Source organism: Falco punctatus (genome assembly GCF_963210335.1).
Source record: "Falco punctatus genome assembly, chromosome: 4".
NCBI lineage: Eukaryota > Metazoa > Chordata > Aves > Falconiformes > Falconidae > Falco > Falco punctatus.
In genome coordinates this window covers 13,629,813-13,650,921 of record NC_137583.1, presented here as the reverse complement: position 1 = coordinate 13,650,921, position 21,109 = coordinate 13,629,813, and the positions used below count along the sequence as shown (strand labels likewise).

The 21,109-nt window shown below is 40.9% G+C and overlaps 1 protein-coding gene across 1 annotated transcript; it reads right to left on the bottom strand.

Moving 5' to 3' along the window:
- Window positions 1-4,278: 4,278 nt before the first annotated feature.
- Window positions 4,279-19,838, bottom strand: CCDC174 (coiled-coil domain containing 174). Its single transcript, XM_080385633.1, has 11 exons — window positions 19,691-19,838; window positions 18,208-18,312; window positions 15,131-15,231; window positions 14,169-14,227; window positions 12,897-13,077; window positions 10,902-10,997; window positions 9,284-9,420; window positions 8,792-8,886; window positions 8,398-8,545; window positions 7,209-7,343; window positions 4,279-5,469 (listed from the first exon to the last, which is right to left on the bottom strand). Exons 1-11 carry the CDS (start codon window positions 19,730-19,732, stop codon window positions 4,430-4,432), a joined length of 2,139 nt encoding a protein of 712 aa, XP_080241759.1. The 5' UTR covers window positions 19,733-19,838; the 3' UTR covers window positions 4,279-4,429.
- Between the last annotated feature and the right edge of the window lie 1,271 nt (window positions 19,839-21,109).

Genomic DNA, 21,109 nt, shown 5'->3' with positions numbered 1-21,109 from the left:
TTCCAGAAGACATATAGGAGTTCTTTCTCTTCCTTAGATGCTTACTAAGGACAGTATTTACTTCTCTGTGAAAACAGAATTTTATTTGGTTGAATTAGAGAAAGCAAGCAAAGCACTTTAATTACAAAGTAAACTTCCAGCTAGAACTGCTAAATTTCAATTGAATTTTTAGGAAAGTTCAAGTTTCTATGGCCTGCTTGAGGCTATATCTTTGACAGAGGGCTAAATTAATCTAGTCATCTGTATGTTAACCAACTTCTGGTACATTTTTACATTTGTTCTTGCCTCTGTTTAACCTCTTCAAGATGCAAAGTCAGTACCTTAGGTCTTACGGATTAAGGCTGGACATAAATTTTAGACAAAATTGCAACAGGTGAAAAAAAGGGAAAGGAGGGAAGATCTTGGTCCAAGTTTACTACAAGACAGGAGACATTAGGGTCTAGCAGGACTAGGTTTTAACAAGTCTAGAGCTACTGATAAAACTGGTATCAGGACAAGGCCTCCTGGACATCGAAGGATTTGGAGAGCTATCTGTATTAAAAAGTTAATGAGGACAATATGACCGATACAGACTCTGCCACTAACATTACAGAGTTGCAGACGGATACCATTTACCCCTTCTAGCAGCCTTAGCTGACATGCTAGCGGTTCAGTCAGATCCAGATCCCTGCTGCTTTCCAAGGGGGTGAAAATCAGCCATTGGTGACACAGAGAAAATTGTTTTCTCTAAGGGTACTTCTCTGGAGATCAGATTTGAGTCCTGCTAGCCAGATAGAGCAGGTGAAGGTTGAAATTCAAGCATGCTTGTACGCTTTTTGCATTTTGGACAAAGATAACTTGTGTATCGGGAAAATATTCATGCAAAGACGTAAGACAAAGCTGCCTCAGATATGCTGCCCAAGAGCCAGGGAATGCTCCCAGCTCAGTGCAGAACACTGAGAGCAACATGAGCCACCACTGGTAAGAGAGCTCAGTTTCAATAGATGAAATGCAACCATATTCCAGAATTCAATGTACCCAGAACTCTGCACACTCAAAGAGCGAAAATACAAGCTTGCTTTACTTATATCAGTCATATACTGATGGTGGCAGATCCTTACCAACATAGCCCAAGTGCACACCCATTTTCTGCTGGTGTCAAAGCAGGTAACTTGCAGGGGAAACAACATCCTCTAGATCTGGCTAGAATATGAGAGAAATATAACCTTGGCAGCGTATCAATAAGCAATTGTTTGCCCCAGGAATTACTAAATGAAATGAATGTTATTGCCAGTTATAGTGAAGGTAACTTGAGGTGGTCTGAGTGAGATAAGGAGTGAGATTGAATAGAAATGTGTGCTCCACAGCATGAGAGAATATGCAAAAGCATTTCAGCCAAAAATCAAGACAAGGGGGAAGGAGACCAAATGGCAAAGCGACAGATGACTGCTGTGGGAGAGCTGTTCTCAATAGGCTTTAGTTTAATGTAGACACTGAACTGCCTTCCTGGCCAAGAGTCCTCCTGTGTTTAATATTAGGCTATGGAAATGAAGCTGAACAAAGGAACACTTTGATTGTATCTTTTTACATAATGCGATATAATAAATGGCATTTCATTCCTTAGCACAGCTCCAGCTCAGTGTTAAACTAATGCAAAGACAATGTAGCTCCTAAATCACATATATACATAAAATTACCCACAGTCTGAAGGGCACAGAAAAAACAAAGCCCAGAAGGCAGTAGGAAATGAATGTCAATGATTAGAATAGTAGCGGAATAAATACAAATATTGTCTTCAGGGAAATTCATTTAAGGGTATGATTGTCATAATGAATTCAAGTCAAGCTCTAACGTTTTAAAGTACTTTGCCCACTCTTTGGAGTTAGTTCAGCTCCCAGGAAATCATAGCCTACTCTGAATAACTTCCACATACTGATCCATGCAAGGTCTTCAGTATGAAACTTCTCTAGCATAAATCAGCCAGCCTGGAGAACTGGGACTGAACTTCTGCTCTGCTGCAGACCTTGCATAAGACATTCTTTTCCTTTCTGAGAAGTGGGGATAGTGATATTATCTTACTTCAGAATAATATTCTGAGGCTTAATTAATAAATAATTGTAATGTACTGCAATTCTAGACTGAGAGTGGTTAAGAAAGCTTGAAGTACACAACCCAAAACATCCTAAAATGCTTCACTGCACTGCTCAACAAGCTTCAAAACACTCTGGGGAGTTTCTCATGCTTTTATGTTCCAGTTGATCCTGCCTCCCACAGCTGCCTCAAACAAACAAAACATTAGAAAAAGGAACACAATCTAATACAGAGTTAAAACAGCAGTTCGACCACAAGAGCTCCTGGGTCTAACTCAGCATGGACTACTGATTCCTTTGCAACCTTTAGCAGCTCCACCAGTTTCCATCTTCCATTTCCCTTTTCCCCAAACTGCAACGATACCATTTGGGCCCTCGTTTTCCAAAGGCATTATAGTGGTTTCCAAGTTACGAGCTTTCGAAGATAAAAAATACTTGTTAGTTTTTTAAATCTTTTTTCCAGTTTCTTTCAAACAGCAGAATCTCTCATTCGTCTGAGTTTATTTGTAGGAACCAAGAAAATACCGTACTAAATTCTTTCTTGCTATGAAATTTAAATATGGATTACTTAAAGCATCTCTGGTCAAAAGGGATTGTTTTTCCAATAGATTTCATAAAATACTTCTAAATGCATGACCTGCTTTAAAAAAAGCAGTATTTCTAAGCTGGAAACTGATTCTGCCCCACCTCACACACTGACATTGCCATCTCATGGGTGTTGACTAACCTGAAATTGTACCAAACTTAATGAGGGCAAAAACCTGCATTGATGCTGTCACATTTAGTAAAAACAGATGTGTTTCTAACATCATCCTCTTCCTTTTAGTCATTAGTATACGATCATTTATTTTCAGGTTCTTTGTTCATACTGAAAAGATTCAAACAAAGGAAGAAATATACGCCCTAACACCACATGCAACAGCTGAGTTCAGGTCAGTATCAGCTGCCAAGCTTTCTGTGCACTGCAGGTGGATGTGGCCATTATTAGTGCCACTCTATCCTCAAGTTCTAGGTCTGAGAGAAACAGAAACCCAAAGTTATCATAAAGCTCCAGTCTCTTAACCTTTTGGTAAGGATAGAAGACTGGGGTATTTTTTGCCTTTTAAATGGTACCACTAGTGCTCTTGTAGGGTGTTATTCCTGCTCCGCAAATTCCTGTGCAAAAGCCAGCGATACAGGAGAGAGGAGAGGTGGAAGAGTGTTTACTAGCCAAGGTTAAAACAGAGTCTGAGGACAGTGAATGTGTTCTGCATGTTGCTGAGTTTGCGTAGTCGCCTTGAATGCATGTGCTGTTCACCAGGCTTCGCAAAGCAGCCTGAGATCCAACCGAAGCACGCAAGAGTAGCACATCATCTCTCTTTGGCTAGTTCACTGTTTTGTTCAAATGTTCACCATTGTGACAACTTCAGACAATCTATGACATTGCCCACTCTAACCTCCTTTTCTAGGCCTTATCTTTGTATGAGCTTTTAAAACACAAATGGGGGTATCTAAATTACCTTCAGAAATAAAATACTCTACATGGTAAATAAGCATTTTTCTTGTTTACTAAAATTTTGAAATAAAAGCTTGTTTGTTAGATTGGTCTGCTTTTATATATGACAACTCCAATATCACAGTTTTTTGAAAAAAGTATTAAAGAAAGCCATAAATACAACAGATGATGCAAGAAAAATGCAGTTGGAGAATTACGAGAGCATTTTCTAAACCAGTAAGACAGTAATTTCAGGTGTCAAGGCTTGTACTTCAGTGAAGTGTTTATTCTTAGTCTAACCATCACCACTTATTATTTCTGCAGAATTACGAGTTATCTACAGACCTCAGGAACACAGAATGTGAACCACCACTATTCACTAGATACTATTTTGCACTTCCTAAAGGCAGGAAATTAAGCAGGTACCAAATTTCCTAAAACTGTTCTGTATTTAGTAGCAGAGGGCCTTGCATTTCAATACTGTTTCTACAGATATCGCTGAACTTGTAGTACCTCTAAATTAGAAGCTAGCTGGGGAATGACAGAATAAAGGAAGAGTTCATCTTTTGAAAGAAAACCATTAACATACCCCAGAGTTCAGGTGTTAAGTGGCAAAGTGTTAAAATGAAGTATGTACTAAACTAAGTACTGCCAAAAAAAGCACATACTTTTTAAAAAATTTTTTTGGGGGGTGGGGTGGGCAGGGGAAGAACCAACAGCGCAAAAGGGCAGCTATGATGTAAAACAGCTTAGGTCTCCAGGAGATTTATTTGGATCTACTTACAGAATATTTTTTTCCCAGATGTGGGAAAATCACATTCTTGCCAAGAAGATAATTCTATTTCAGTCCTTTATATCATAATTCTTGCTTTCTTTTTCGCTCAGTTCAAGTCACTTGTCTGTAATAAGACAGCATATCATCTAAACTTTGGTAAAGTGGTTCCTGATTTTGAGTGTCACTGCTGTTGGTCTGCACTGAAGATGCCACATCTTGGGCGCTGCAGCCACAGGCCTGTGCTGCTGGTGGCACCTCTTGGGCGCTGCAGCCACAGGCCTGCGCTGCTGGTGGCACCTCTTGGGCGCTGCAGCCACAGGCCTGCGCTGCTGGTGGCACCTCTTGGGCGCTGCAGCCACAGGCCTGCGCTGCTGGGGGCACCTCTTGGGCACTGCAGCCACAGGCCTGCGCTGCTGGGGGCACCTCTTGGGCGCTGCAGCCACAGGCCTGCATTCCTGGGGGCACATCTTGAGCGCTGCAGCCACAGGCCTGCATTCCTGGGGGCACATCTTGAGCGCTGCAGCCACAGGCCTGCATTCCTGGGGGCACATCTTGGGCACCATAGCCGTAAGCTTGCATTGGAAAGGGCATATCGTGACCGCTGTAGCCGTAAGTGTGCATTGGTGGCAGCATACCTTGAGCACCATAGCCGTAAGGCTGCATTGGAAATGGCATATCATGAGCACTATAGCCATAAGCCTGCATTGATGACAGTACGTCTTGAGTGCCATAGCCGTAAACCTGCATGGATGGCAGCCCACCTTGAGCGCCATAGCCATAAGCCTGTGCTGATGGCAGCGTACCCTCATCATCACTGCTGTCATCCTCCGCTGATGATGGCACATCTTGAGTGTCACTGCCACAGGCCTCTGCTGATGCTGACTTGTCTTGAACATTGCTGTTGTAAGCCTGCAGTGATGGTGGCACATCTTCAACACTGCTGCTGTTAGCCTGCACTGATGGCGTCTGTTGGTTTTGCGTTTTCTCTGTTTCCAGTTTTTCAGATGAGGTTTCAGGACTGTTCAAATTCTGACTTCTGTAATTATCATCTTTTTTTTGTCCCGTAAAGTAATCAGAAGGTGGTGCAAATTCTGGATCTCGCTCATCCCTGAGTTCTTCCTGTTTCTTTGACCACTGTCCAAACATCAGTTCTGTTAGAAACAGGAAAAATGGTAGAATGAATACAGATTTCAGGGTCTGAAGATCACATCAGAAAGGAGAGAAAAGAAATGAGGAAACAGAGAAGATGCAGCTCTGAAAAGCCATTTGAAGCTACTTTTTCATCTAGTACTAGATTGCTGGCTAAGCTGACAGTTCACTTTCATTACAGAGCAGGAACAAAAGCATTGAGCATTAAAGAGAACTACCATCCTCTATAACTCATCCTAGTCACTTTAAGATCCTTTAACAATGTGGTCATTGGTTACAAAGAATGACTAATTAGTTATGGGTGAATCACAATGCAAACCAATCATAGCATTAAGAGCTTAGTTATGAGAAGATGGAGATGATGAGATTATCTCTAGCGGGCATAGGCGAAACACAATAACTTCTTTATTTCAACAGAAGTGATAGATATTCTAGTTACTGTGACAGCTGCTTATTTCTGATTAAAAATAGTTCTGAGGGACTGCAATGGAATGACAGCTCAAGATCACCACACTTTAAAAAGATACCCCCAAAACCTACTGTGAAGATGTCTCCCAAACCTAGTCTCTAAAACCAGTGAAATTCTTTTCAGTATTCATTTCTACCAAGACTTCTGTAAGAAATTAAGCAGAAAATTGTGATATAGAAGGGCTACACATTTGCCTGATGTAGCAAAATAGAACCCAAATCAGAGCAGGACTTCCTCCTTTGCTTTGGTAAAAATATAAAACCCCATGAAACAGTAAGGAGGAAAGCATCTAAGAGCGAGTTCTGTTTATCCCTCCTTATTCTAATTTAGATGGTTGTGTTACATTTATGTTCAGTGAACCACAGCTATTTTACTTCACATTTTAGAGTAAGCTGTCTGCTTTCTGAGCATAATATTTGTTGCATAGTACAGTGCTGCTTGGGTGTCAGTCAGATACTAGGATTCCTCAGAAGCAGGGAAAAAACTAGTGTCAGGCAGGATAAAGATTTAACTAATAGGACCTGAAAGTTTTGGGGTTTAATGAAACGTCAGAGTTTCCCCTAACAGTTATGTTCATTAACTGAACACAAAGGGACTGTGACAAGTAAAAAGAAGCTGGAAATATCAGTATTGCACAGAACAGGAACGCTGCTCTTACAGGAGTACTGAAGAAGGTGGACATTTTTGTGCTTTGCCTATTCCTTGTCTGCTTTTACTAACAAGTCAGGCATGAGACAACAAGAATGTGTGTGAGCTTAGATTAATGGTCCAAAATGAGTTAATGGGTTTGGGAACAATCTGGAAGTCAGTCATCACTTGATGCGACAAGGAAGATGCTTCAAGATGGGACATTGGCACTGAAGCGGTCTCTGCCTGCATCACTTTTTAGCTCTGTCCTGTACCAGTTTCAGTGTAATACATCCTACCATCATGTAGCATGAACTACAGGAATACATCAAGAAAAGATCACGCTGAAAGACAGTAAATCTTATGAACTATGAAATTTGTCATTCTGTCAATCTCTCTGGATCATCCAGAAATGGAGTAACTCATATAGAAGAAAAAGATTATGGGGACATTTTAGCAGCACTGGCACTAAGGCATGCCTTGTCAGTCACCGCAAACAGACACCAGAGATTCATGAATACAAAGGGAGAAAGCATTTTGTCACTTCTCAGTCTTACCGTACTTTGTCGCAAAACAAAAATGGAAATGAAAGTAGTAGCATGCATGCTGCTTATGAACAATGTTTCTGAATCTACATTTCCTTACCTTTGCCTTTATCCCACTCTCGGACATAAGGCACTCCAGGCTTTGTATCTCTTCTCTCCTGGATGACAACCTCTACCTTTCTGCTTGCTGCAGTAACTCTGGGAGCTTCTGGTTCCTCAGTGACACCTTTCACCTCTATGTTACAGAAAGAGACAGTATTTGTTAGTAACAGGATAAAATCTATATGAACCGCATAAGAGGAATAGGAAGCAAGAGTTATTTGCATTTATAAAGCTCATACTAGTTATCTAATTTCATTCTAATAATGAAATGCATCAAAGTGGGAAGGTGATTTTTTTAAGTTTTCTAATTCTTGCATATTAGTTCAGAAAAGATAACAGGTAAGCCAGATAACGCTTCCTGATTATCTACCAAGAAACACTATTAGCTTTCTAGTTGTATAAAAAAGACTGTGGAAAATCTATTGCCTAATAACACAAAAAGGAATGTGCTGAGTGTCATATCAAAGCTAGAAAATTTATGTAAAGTAAGAACATCAGCATGATAGCTCCATTTCATACTGGAGAAAACAATTTGCATTCTTATTCTTCTGAACAACAGTAACAGTTAGCAGTGGCACATTACTGTTCTTTGTTTCCAGAACACTTCACAATTAATCACTTGCATAGAATTCTGACACAGTGAAATATTAGTTATATTTTACAGTGGGAGGCAGACAGTACAAGTCAACTAGCAGTGTCATGAGGGAGACAGCGCAGATGGGACTACAACTCAAAATCATCCTCCTAAATCCTAAAGTCAGCTTTATGTCCAATTTACAGACTGTACTGAAACTGTAAGAGTGTATGATACCAAAACTAACTTGTTACTGTGTTTTATTCTACCTCATCCTAAAAAAAAAAAAAAAGACAGTAAAATTTCATCAGCTCCAATCTCAGCCTGCATAATTAACCCACATATTTCCTGCTGTCAGGTGTGAATCAAAAAAAGTCTACAATCTACATACAACATTTCTACCCGCATTATTAAGCTATTTCTGGCATGATTTTATATGTACACACAATTATATGAACTCTCACTATCTTAGCAGTTATACTAATTGCATATATAGAACACATAATAGCAATACATTGAATGTCCAAACCTAAATCAATTAGAGCGTGCCTGTCCCTCAGTCAAGTACAAGATGAAATAGCAAATATTAACTTTAAAAGGCAGCAGATCATACCTCCTTTCTCCAATTTTTCTGCCTCTTCCTCTAATCCAGCTTCCCTTAACTTCTTAATCTTCCGTGCTCGAAGTTTAGACAGCCTTGCATCTAGAGCTGCCTTCCTTTTTTCTTTTAACTGTTCACGTTTAGTTCTCTGATCAAGTGTCTTAACAGCAAAGAAAAACATGAATTAATCTTCCTTTGCTATTATAATCAACCACATATCTTCCTTCACTAAACAACTACAAGCAATCCTTATCAAGTACCATGTTTCAATAGGGAAAAAGAGGCCAAATTTTTGGGGGAGTCAGCTGCAGGTATCACCTAGTATAAGACTTAAGACAACAAATCAACGACAGTGACCACTGAAACTAAATTTCCTTGTACCCTAATTTGCTCATTAAGCTCATACCTGCTCTCTTAGCATATCCAGTGTTGCCCGTTGTTTATTCCTAAGTTCTTTGTCACGAGAAAAGGCAAAGTAACCAACACCAAGCTGCCTGGCCTCTGAAAAGAAGAAGAAAATCAGTAGATTTGAAGTTACATTCAGTTCATAATTGACAGTAACTGCAAGTACCATGCATCCTGCTTTCAGGCACAGAATTACTCCCAACAATACACACATTAGTTTTAGATGGCTAAAAAGGGCTTGTTTTAGATGATGCATGAAGTGAAGCTTCACAAAGGAGAACACAAGTAGGAGGTACTGAAATTTGAAAAATTACATTTGAGAAAAAATAAATCTAGATTTTATGTACTGGTAGTTTGGATGGTTATTACTTATGTGGTTTAAGACATACTTACATTTTGCCATACAGACACAGGAATTAACTTTCCCTCGATTCCTCTAAAACTAATCTCTTTGGTGATACAAAGACAAGCAACATAAAGTATGGAAGTATACCATTTTCTCGAATGTCCTCATAATGAATGGGTCCCATGGGTTTTCTGAGGGCTTCTTCCTCTTCTTTTTCCCACTGTTGCCTCTGAAGTTCTTTTCTCATGTCTTCAGATAAAAGAGTATTCCCATCAAGACCTTGTCTAATTGAAAAAAAAAAAAAAGATAGGGATTACAGAGCAGAGCTTACAATTTTACGGCATCAAACAGTGAAAGTACAATTGGTCTGATCCACTGTTGCAGTTTTTAGAAAACACAGATCACTGCAGGCTGTGTTTTAGAAAACACAATTGGTCTGATCCACTGTTGCAGTTTTTAGAAAACACAGATCACACATTGATGACTATGGTACACGGTGAAGAAAGAAATACAAAACTACCTTTGAAACAAGGTACTAGTAGAATTATGTTATTAAAAGACTTAATCATATCTTTTCTCAGAAGCTTTATGAAACCACTATCAAATCACAGAATGACGAGATGAAATAATCATTTGTACTGGCATCTGTTGGGATTCTAGCAATCACATATAGAAACAAGCATTTCATATTTAATGTAAGAAAATGAAAGGTACTTTTAGTAACAAAACCCAACACATTAAATTACCCTATAAGTCCATGCCATATATTAATACTCAACATGGGAAATATTTCTGTTTTCCCAAGAGAAGCAGCAAGATGTTTTTCTTTTACTGTCTAGCTAAAGCTGGTTTTGCTCACTGTCATCCATATCAATTCAGAGACTGCAATTTCAAAGCACTCATATTCTCCATCTTATGTTTAAAATTTAGAGAACACACTACTGAGTTGTTACTGTGAAAGAATTTTCACTCCAACAGCAATAAGGGCTTACTTGAGGTGCCTTTAGATTATTTTCTAAAACAATTCTCTGCTGCTATAATAATTTTAACAAAAGAGCTGTTAAACAGCTGTTTAACAGAAGAGAAACAAATGGAGATTAACAAATTCACTTTGAATGTCACAATGAATTTGGCATTGCTAAAAGACTGTCATCAGTTTCCAGGTTAAAGAGAACCAGGAATCACTTCTCTGGCATTTTCTGGAAGGTATAATAAAATACGATTTCCATACCAGGACCACAGTTTTAAAAGATGCGTCCAATATCTGAGAGATTGCTAAGTCAATTTATTAGAACTTTTCTCTGCAAACTATGCTCTGTAAGTGACATTTTAGATTTAGTCAGCATTGACATCAAAAAGTGTCCCTTAGTAGTTTATTAAACATTTTATTTAGGCTTTTATTTGATATCCACGGTCTCAATTCTGTTGCAATTCCAAAACCAATACACCAGCCACATATTTCAAATAGTCAGCTGCCAAGGTGAAATAAAGTAGAAGCATTGGAATAATATATCAATTTATAACAGAAAGTTTTGATAAAATCACAGCCATGCACAATTTCTCTGTAGCTACTCTGTCTATTTTTTAAGGCACAATGTTGTAACCTGCAGAAGTTTGTCTAAAATAAATCTAGAGAAAGCAGTAGCATCAACATGTCTGGATTGAGAATGAGGTAACAAAGTACAACCTCTCTTCCTTCTCATAAAAAAAGAAAAGGTATGTTAAATACTGCAAGGAACATGCACTGCCATTAGAGAAACCACACCTTTTCCCTTGAAGTTCCTGATCCATTTTAAGTAGACCTGGCAAATCTTTCTTCATACAGCGTCTAGATCGGCCCAGGAAATCAACATAATCAACCCTGTAACAAATGCAAAGGAAATTTGATGCAGAACTTCCATCTGCAAGTTTACAGAACTCTTAACCAGAAGATAGAAGCAGTGACACATTCCAAAGAGTATTCATCACCTCGCAGTCTCTCCATGTGTGAAGGTTTCTTCTACCTTTCAATTAACAGACACACAGGTTAAGAGCACACCTTCTGGACAGGGCATATGACAGTTTTATCACAGACATTTACTCAGTCTCCCTTTGAGCCAGTTGTTTGCCTTGGCAATAAGATGGTGTAAAAAATTGTTAAAAAGTTGCAACATCATGTAGTTTTCACATCAAAATAAAACTGCCTATTACTTGCTTCCCACGGTGAAAATAATGATGCAGCATTGACTTCTGGCAGATATGAAATTGCTACAATATATTTCATTTATCAGTCTAAAGCTCATTTAGAATAGACTGATAGTGTTCATTCAAGTGGCATAACAAAGGCTAACTAAACTGCAAGCAAAATGTTCCTTTGAAGGAGATGCTGTGCTTCTTATTCAACTCTTTATAGTACTGAACACTTAATTTACAGTTGTCGAAAGAGCTGTTAGGAGCTATACTTATTTTCCTGTAATGCTAGAAAGTTCTTTAGCATCAAGCTGCCTCAATTATCCCATTCTAAAGAATTAGTATTACATCTGAAAAAGTATGACTGGCAATCTAGTCCCCAAAAAACAGACTTCTGAAGATCTGTGCTTTTAGTATGTTAGGTCTTTTACACAATTTCTAAGGATATCTACAGCTTAGTATATACTCGGTGCCCTTTGGTTTCTATTATAATCTGACATCAGTAAATAAAAAATCTGCATTCTCCATAGTAAAGATGTAACTATGGCTGTAGAATAATTAGCATTAATTATGCTAGTACTCAAATACCCTCATTAGGATATGGCTTCACTGAGATGGACAATATCTTAATATTAATACGTCATTGAAGTGAGATGTAGGCAGTGATAGAAAAGCACCAGGTGAACAGTAAAATTTATCAGTTTTTAGATTTCTGATACTTTACAGTGGTAAGAGCAGAAAGCAGTTTGAGCCCATTGCTCATAAACAGTTTCATCTTAAATTTCAGTAAGATGCTGGTAATGGATATATCTGCCTTTCCAACCTAGCAGTCTTCTGGTACTCTACCGGATTTATTCTCCCAATTTATTCTGAAACATTACATTGCAAATCTTTTCTTGGCTTAATAAACTGGAGAACAGGGGTGCTCCGTTTTGTATCAGTTTACTGCTGATATAAACCAATTGCCAGAAGTAAAATCTCTATTTGGTAAGCATTTTAAGCAAATGGGCAAGTAAAATGTTTAGTCAGACTGGTTTCATAATTACTCCTAAATCTTGGATGAAAGACTAGTGGTTACTTGGAATGTCATAGACTATTTGCTGTGCTGCAGTTGAACAGTGGAAGAAATGCTGGAAAATCATGTTCTTTTTACAACCACAGTTTCTCTCCTTTAAGATGATGACTGCTCATTTTGTAAGTCACACACGATTTAGAGAAGCTGGATATAGTAAAACCCCCAAATTTTGCTGAAGTACATTTCAATTCAAGACACCACAGCATAAAACTGTATCAATACTGCAATCACAACTCCCATAAACTATGCAAGAAAAAGAGAGGACATTACAGTGTCTCACTTATAGTGCATTTTCCTGATTGGTATTTCTCAAAATCCTGCATGTAGACTCTACCGCAGCGTTACCTATATGGAAACGAAAGTAACATGAAGGACTGTCTTTTCAAGAGAGATGAAATGAAAGAATGTTACCACCTCTTCACCACTCCACATACTTTGGAGAATAACATCGTTTTCTCATGCACTTTTCAAGAAGCAGACTAGTCAGGACAGCTTAGCGCCATCAGTAATACCAACCATTCTTCATCTGGGTTCTCAGGTGGTGGTATTTCCATTTCAGGTTGAGTTTCCTCATCATCTGTTTCTTTTTCTAAAGACTTTTGAGCAGCTTCGCTCTGATACAGTTCCTGCACTTCGTGCTGTTTATCTATGATCTTCTGAGTGAAATCCACTAGGTACAAATCCTCAGTTTCTTCATCTAAGGCAGAAAATCGATTCTTAGAGCACAGCCATGAAAAGAACAGAACTGAGCACAAAATCAATACAAAATAGCCACAATCAGCTTTTCAGCTGCCAGAAATGCCCTTGACCACACTATTGGGGATTACTTAAATCTCATTCAGTGCCCAACAAACTTGGAGCTACAAATTGGCTCCACAGTGATAACCCCTATTTCTGAATAGAAATTTTAAGGTATTTCAAAGTAATTAATTGTTTGCGTACAATACAGGAAAGGTTGCAGTGTTTATAATAAAATATTATTTCATAGCTCATTAACTATTTCAGAAGCATAGAGTTCGTTATGTAACAGTTCAAACAATTTTTTGGTGCTTAAAATTTTGTATGTTGTCCATAGTTAAGCAGTCACTAGAGTACTTTTTAGAAAAACAGAGAAAAGTGGTGGGGTCCTATGGTCAAAGATGGACAGTAGTAAAGAAAACATTCCAGATTAATCACAAGAAGAATTGGATTCTATTTTAATAATTACTTCTTGCAAGGGACTGAACGTTTGAGAGAAGAAAGGGACAGATTAGAATTCTCTAACCCTATTACTGGTTGGTCTTATGAGAACTGCTGGTCCAAAATTCTCTAACCCTGTTAGCTGCATGAGTGTCAATACGAACCAGCCAGGCTCCCCTCCTGCTCCTCTACTCCTCAAAAAGGTCCAGAAATTAAAATGCAGGACAGAACCAGCAATGTAATTCAAAGACTGCATAATGCAGAATGAATTAATTTTGTTTTTCAAAAATTCTGTATTGGAAAACCAGAACATATTCCACCCACTTAATGAATGAGTCAAACAAGCCCATAGCGCTTTACTAGGATAGGCTGTCCTTCAAAAATAGTTTTATTTTCTCTAGTATATTTTTTGTCCCTTTCAGAATAACCCATACCAATCACTTTGTATAACTCCAAAAGAAAATTCCCATGTAAGAAGACAAGCAGTGAATTCATAGTGTAGCTGCTGTAAATCACCAGATAGTCAAAAATACCAACTTTTAGGGTGAACTTTACAAACAAGTTTATATACATATAAAAAAACCCTCATTTAAAACTAGTTTTGTTCACCTGGGAAGTCGCCTTTTGTCATTTTCTCATAGAGCTTTGCTTTCTCTTCTAGTTTCTTCCTGAAAAGGAAAAAGAAAACTAACATTGCAATCCCACTAATTCCAAACACAGTTCAAAACAACCAATTCAGTGCTACACAAACCGGAAAGTTCCAGGAGTGCTTGAAATGTTTACTAGAAGCTGACTCATGCCTGGTTTTTGTTTTGAACCTTAACTGACATTTCTGAAGGTACATAGTTATCCAGTTCCAAAGTCTATACTGAAAATAATTTTAGTGAAGATACAGAATTAATTTTTAGTCTGTCAAGTAGGGAGGAACTTGATGTAACAAGTACTTCACCTCTATCTAACTACTACTGTCTGTCATAAACACTAGAAGCTAGATCATTATTTGCAGGTGTGGGATACTGAAATACTGTTTTACGGGGGGGGGGGGGCGGCGGGGGGGGGACAAAAGGAAAAATCTTAGAAACTAAACAGAAAACCTCACCTAATTTCTCGAATGGTAGAGGACAATTTTGAAGAGCAAGGAACTGCTTACAGAGAAACAGCAAATGGCTTATAAATTGCATTTTCAACATATATTTTACTGAACATCAAACACATTTAGAAGATGACATAACTCTTGGGAAAAAAGCGAGCCATTTTTCTGTCAAGTCCAAGAAACACTTTGCTATAGAATTCTAATGTATTGCTGCCCTGGCTTTTAATTCTAAAGATGACGCTCAAAAATCACTAACCTGACGTATTTAGACAGCCATGATAATGTGAGGGCAGTTATCCCTAGAGCATGAGACTGCTGAGATGCAGTTTGTACACTACTGGTAAAGAGCATGAAATTGATGATGGTTTTATCGCTTGGTCTAATAAGAACTGCTGGTCCAAAACATGCATAACTTGCTTTAGTGCTTTTCTAAACAAATTCTACACAGCATTCCTTTCTTACAGAGCCTAACAGTTACCTTGATTTATCTAATATATGCTCCTCTTCTGTCTTCTGCTCAATATCTTTCTCGGCTCGATTTGCAACTCCTGTGTTTTGTTTGTTCCAGATGCTTGGTTTCTATAGAGTACAATTTTATAACAACAAATACATAAATAAATAAAAATATTGAAATGGTAATGATTAAAAAATATTTCAGCTCCATAATGCAAACTTTGTGAATCAGTCATGAAAGATTTTGTAAATAACATCTCAATATTTAAAAAGTCATGGCAGACTGGTGAAGTTCCCACTGACTGGAAACGGGGAAACATAACCTCCACTTTTGAAAAAGGAAATAAGGAAGATCCAGGGAGCTACTGGCCAGTCAGTCCCACGTCTGTGCCTGGCAGGATGATGGAGCAGACCCTCCTAGAAACTATGCTAAGGCACATGGAAAATAAGGAGGTGACTGGTGTTGTGCTTTAACCACAGCTGGCAACTAAGTACCACGCTCACTTACCAAGTAAGCACCTGGTGGGATAAGGGAAAGAATTGGAAAAAGTTTAAAACTCGTGGATTGAGAGAACAATTTAATAACTGAAATAAGGTAAAATGCAGTAACAGTAATAATAATACCAATAACAACAACAACTATAATGAAAAGGGGAGAGAGACAGAGAGGAATAAAACCCAGGAAAGACAAGTGATGCACAGTACCAATTGCTCATCACCTGCTGCGCAATGCTGAGCCGGTCCCTGAGCAGTGACTGGCAGCTCTGGCCAACTCCCCCCAGTTTATACACTAAGCATGGCGTTCCACGGTATGGGATATCCTTTTGGCTAGTTTGGGTCAGCTGTCCTGGCTGTGTCCCCTCCTGGCTTCTTGTGCACCTCTTGTGCACTGGCAGAGCATGGGAAACTGAAGTGTCCTTGACGTGGAGTAAGCGCTGCTCAACAGTAACTAAAACATCAGCGTGTTATCAACACTGTTACTATACTAAATCCAAAACAGAGCACTGTACCAGCTGTTTAGAAGAAAATCAACTTTATCCCAGCCAAAATGAGGACAATTGGTGACAGCCAACATGGCTTCATTAAGGAAAAATTAATTGTGCCTGACAAATTTGGTGGCCTTCAGTGGTGGGGCTACACTGTTAGTGGATAAGGGAAGAGCAAAGTCTACCTGGACTTGTGCAAAGCATTTGACACTGTCCTGCATGACAGCCTTTTCCCTAAACTGGAGAGACATGGATTTGATGAATGGATACGGAATTGAAGGATGGTCACACTCAAAGAGTTGCAGTCAATGGCTCAATGTCTACGTGGTGATCAGTGATGACTGACATTCCTCAGGGGTTGGTATTGGGACCAGTGCTATTTAACATCTTTGTTGGTGACGTGGACAGTGGGATCAAGTGCACCCTCAGCAAGTTTGCCGACAACACCAAGCTGTGTGGTGTGGTCAACACACTGGAGGGGAGGGATGCCATCCAGAGGGACCTGCACAGGCTTGAGAAGCAGGCTGGTGCGAATGTCATGAAGTCCAACAAGGCCAAGTGCAAGATCCTGCACATGGGTCAGGGCAATCCCAAGCACAAACACAGGCTGAGCAGGGAATTGATTGAGAGCAGCCCTGAAGAGAAGGACTTGGGGGTGTTGATGGACGAGAACCTCAACATGAGCCAGCAATGTGTACTTGCAGCCCAGAAAGCCAACTGTATCCTGGGCTGCATGAAAAGCAGCGTGATCAGCAGGTTGAGGGAGGTGATTCTCCCCTTCTACTCCACCCCTGTGAGACGACACCTGGAGTACTGCATTCAGCTCTAGAGCCTCCAGCATAAGAAGGACATGGACCTGCTGGAGCAAGTTCAGGGGAGGCCATGAAGGTGACCAGAGGGATGGAGCACTTCTCCTATGAAGATGGGTTGAGAGAGTTGGGGTTTTTCGGCCTGGAGAAGAGAAGGCTCCGGGGAGACCTTATAGCAGCCTGCCAGTACCTAAAGGGGGTCTAAAACAAAGCTGGAGAGAGACTTTTTACAAGGGCCTGTAGTGACAGGACAAGGGGTAATGGCTTTAAACTAAAAGAGGGTAGATTGAGACTAGATATTAGAAATAAATTCTTTACTGTGAGGGTGGTGAGACACTGGAACAGGTTTCCCAGAGCAGCTGTGGATGCACCATCCCTGGAAGTGTTCAAGGCCAGGCTGGATGGGGCTTTCAGCATCCTGGTCCAGTGGAAGGTGTCCCTGCTCACGGCAGGGGGGTCGGAACTATGTCATCTTTAAGGTCCCTTCTAACCCAAGCAATTCTACGATTCTATGACTTGAGACTATACCTACTGTGATGCAGGACACAGACAGTATGTCCTAAAATTACAGAGATTGCAGTATGATATAATAGCTCAGGACAGGCTGAGAAGAAAAAAAAAAAAAGCACTCAGAAATTGGACAAAATGTATTCTGGCAAAGATATTTAAGGTTAAAAAAAATAGTAAGAACAATCTTGCTGATTACTAAAGTAATAACAAAGCTATGAATTGCTTCTATTCTCTATCACCTTCGCTTTAGATATAAAATACAATCAGTTTGCCTGTTTGCAGCGTAACGCTGTAAATGCTGCATGTTCTTCAAATACGGCAGCAATACTATATTCAACTACTAGAAAGCTACAGAATGAATAAAACCTAATGTGCAGTAAAGAGTAAAACACAAGAGACAATTCATTATTATACACTGCGATGTAGAGGAACAGATAGCAAAGCATTTATCAAGAACGTTCACTGATTCTGGAAGAGTCTCTCGTCTTCCATCCTTCAGGGAACCATAGAAAATCTTGGGGGGGGAAAAAAAACATCTTCTCCTGTAATTACAAAAGCTGTGGCTCCTTGGGGAATGAAGATTAAGTGGTGATTTAGATGGGCATAAGCATTAGGCAAGTTTTCCACTGTGCACAAGAATCTCACCTGGAAATGAAATTTAAAGAACATCCTCATGATGGAGATTTTACATTTGAAGAGTAACACAGCTCTGAGTATTTATTTGTTTCGATTTGAAATGAACTTCCTTACTTTAAGGAGAAAGAATGACAAGAACAACCATGGAAAAACATTTCTACCTTATTAGAAGTTCTGGGCTTCGCAAAGATGCCAGCATCTTTCAGTAGCTTTTCTTTCTTGAATTCTTCTTGCTTTCGGAAGAGTTCTGCTTTGAGATCCACTAACTACATCAACAGCAAAATAAACAAATAAATAACTGAGACATATCACATGCATATGCATCAATTACTGTAATAAAATAATAACTATTTCTAGTAAAAATCCAGCATTTACAGTTATATGAGCATTTGATTGCATTTTTATGCAGAACTTCGAAGCACTGATCTGGTCACAAAGATCACTTAAGTTTACAGCAAACAATACATAAAACCCAAAGAATGCAAATTATTAGGGATTAAAAAAAACCCCAACAATATCCTTGATTCTTTCATACCTAATGGGAATAAGAGAGACATCATTCCTCACAGATTTTACCAGCCTCTCAATAGCAAACAAGGAGAGAAGGACTAATGAAATAACACTACTGATTTTGAAAATGAAGCTTCTAATTGTTAGGTATGAATAAAATCCTGCCTCAGAAAATAATTTTGCTTTCATAATATATATGTTTTTCCCCGTTTTATATCCTGTTTATATAGTTTTAGATTTTCTTCTTTTTTTTTTTTTTAATAAATTTGTAAGTAGCACTGCCACCTGTGACCAACACCCACTCATGTTTTGTTAGGAAACATCAGCAGGGCTATTATCTTGAAATTACAATAAGAAACCTAGTCTGGAAGAGGATATCGTGCCACTTTTCCTTCAAGTGTCAGAAGACAAATTTCACAGATGTACATTAAATCAGGAAAGTGGAAACTTGCTTCCAACACTAAAACATTTGCTTTTCGGGTCCTTGTAAGAATGATGGCTAGTGTTGTAAATCAGCCCTTTTTCTCCCACTACTTAGAAGCGATCACCCAAACATTCAGTGTTGGATCCTTCGTATGCAACAACCCACAGCTGACACTAACTGTTTATTTGGGAAAATGCAGCGCTTGGCTGCAGCCTCCTGCCAGAGGCTGCCGGGGGAGCAGAGGGGCACAGTATCCCACCACCCCTCCGGGACCAGGTTAGCCCGCCAAGGCACGAGCCTCCCGTTGCTTAGAAAAAAACACGAAATAAACTCACATTTCCTTCCCGTGCCCTAATTTTATTATTACTTCAGGGATGGGGCAAATTCAGCTCCGGCACAGGCAGCCGCAGAGCACGGCACGTTCGGGCGGGGAGGGGGCGAGGGAGCAGCCCCCGGCTCGGGCCCGAGGTGCCACCGGGGCCCCCGCTCCGCCCGGCACGGCACGGCGCTCCCCGCCAGCCCCCGTAGGCCAGCGGCCGGGCCAGGGCGGGGGGCAGAAGGCCGCCCTGCGCCCTGCCCCGAGCCGCACGGCCTGTACCGGCCCGGCCCGCCCGGCCGCCCTCCACCATTATAAGCCGCGCGACAGCCCCCCGCGGGGAGGCGGGGGGTTCCGCTGCTGCCCCCGGCCGCGGCCAGGCTCCCCCACTCACCGACGAGGCGGCCACATCCAGCGGCTTCTTCCTCCGGTCCATGGCGGCCCCGGCTCCCCCGGCAGCCGCCCCTGCCGGACGCCTGCCTCCCCGCTTTGCGGTCTTGCCGTAAAGCGCAGCAAAGGCGAAACGCTATTGCGACAGCGCTGTGAGGTGAGGCTTCCGCGCCGCCATGTTGGGGAGGGGAGATGGCGGAGGGAGGGGCTCGGGGCTCCGCAGGACGCCCGGGCGCGGAGCAGCGGTGCCCGGGTGAGCGGTGCCCGGGTGTGCGGTTCCGCCGGCAGCACCGGCCTGGCCTCGGCTGGGCTGCCTGCAGCAATGATAGGCCCTTCCTGCCTCAGAGCCTCTCGCCGTGTCCGCAGGGCAGCCAGTGAGCAAGGCTTACAGGGCCTGGCGTGGCTTGGTGGTGGCTGAAACCTCCCAGCCTGTGCTCAAGTTGTGTGTGAAAATGAGCGCTTCTGGCAGGCAGAGGCCAAATTCTTCAAGTGCCCCATTGGAAATGGCCGTGTGTGACCCGTGGCGGGAGCTGGCATGGGCTGTGCTGGGCTGGGGGATGGCCACTGTGGCCAAAAATGAAATAGGGCTCAGCAGAATTTCAGGCCTGCCTGCAGTTGGGTTTGGGGCTAAATAAAGAAGTACATGGTCAAAATTTAGGTATTGATAAAAAACCAAACCAAAACAAAAAAAATCCTTCCTGCCACAGTTGATACACGGGGGCTATGGAGATGAGACCTGAAACGTCCCTGGAGCCGGAGACAGCCATCTCTTTCAACACTAGGCTGGGTTCAGCCCTGTGACCAGTGCCCTCTGGGCTGCCTCAAGCCATTTACTGGGGATGAAGTGCTGAGGCTGCTGTCCTTGGCCCTCTGCCTGTGCAGACCCCTGCTGAGGGAAGTGGGGAGTTAATTAGCCACAGCTTTGCAGGACTGACAAGTGTGGACCATAATAACCCAGTACAAACCTACCTATATGTGCTGGAGCCAGTTCTGTAACCTCAGAGATAAGCACAGGTAGCTCTTGGGGAGCGAGGTTCAGTGTTTTACTTGTACTGGTTAGCTCATTGCATCCTTTATCATCCCTATGAAGAAAAAAGCCTGCATGATAGGTTTTAATTCAAAGTGATTCTGAAGATCATAATTATCTGGAGTTGCAAGAGGAAGCTGCCTTTCACTTGTCTTTATTACGGTGGAAAAATATAAGGTGCTCTGATGTTGTTGCTTGGCGATGTGACAGCTCATAGAAGCATCAGATACAGTTCTTTTGATTTTTGCAATGTATTGCTTTCGTGTTTGGGAAGCTGGGTCAGGCCCATGTTTAAATAGTTCGTGGACACAGAATTGCAGAGCTGATATATATGAAGAGACACTCAGTTGCCAAGTAAGCTACACCTCTGTTCCAGGGAGTGGGAAGTGTGCAATT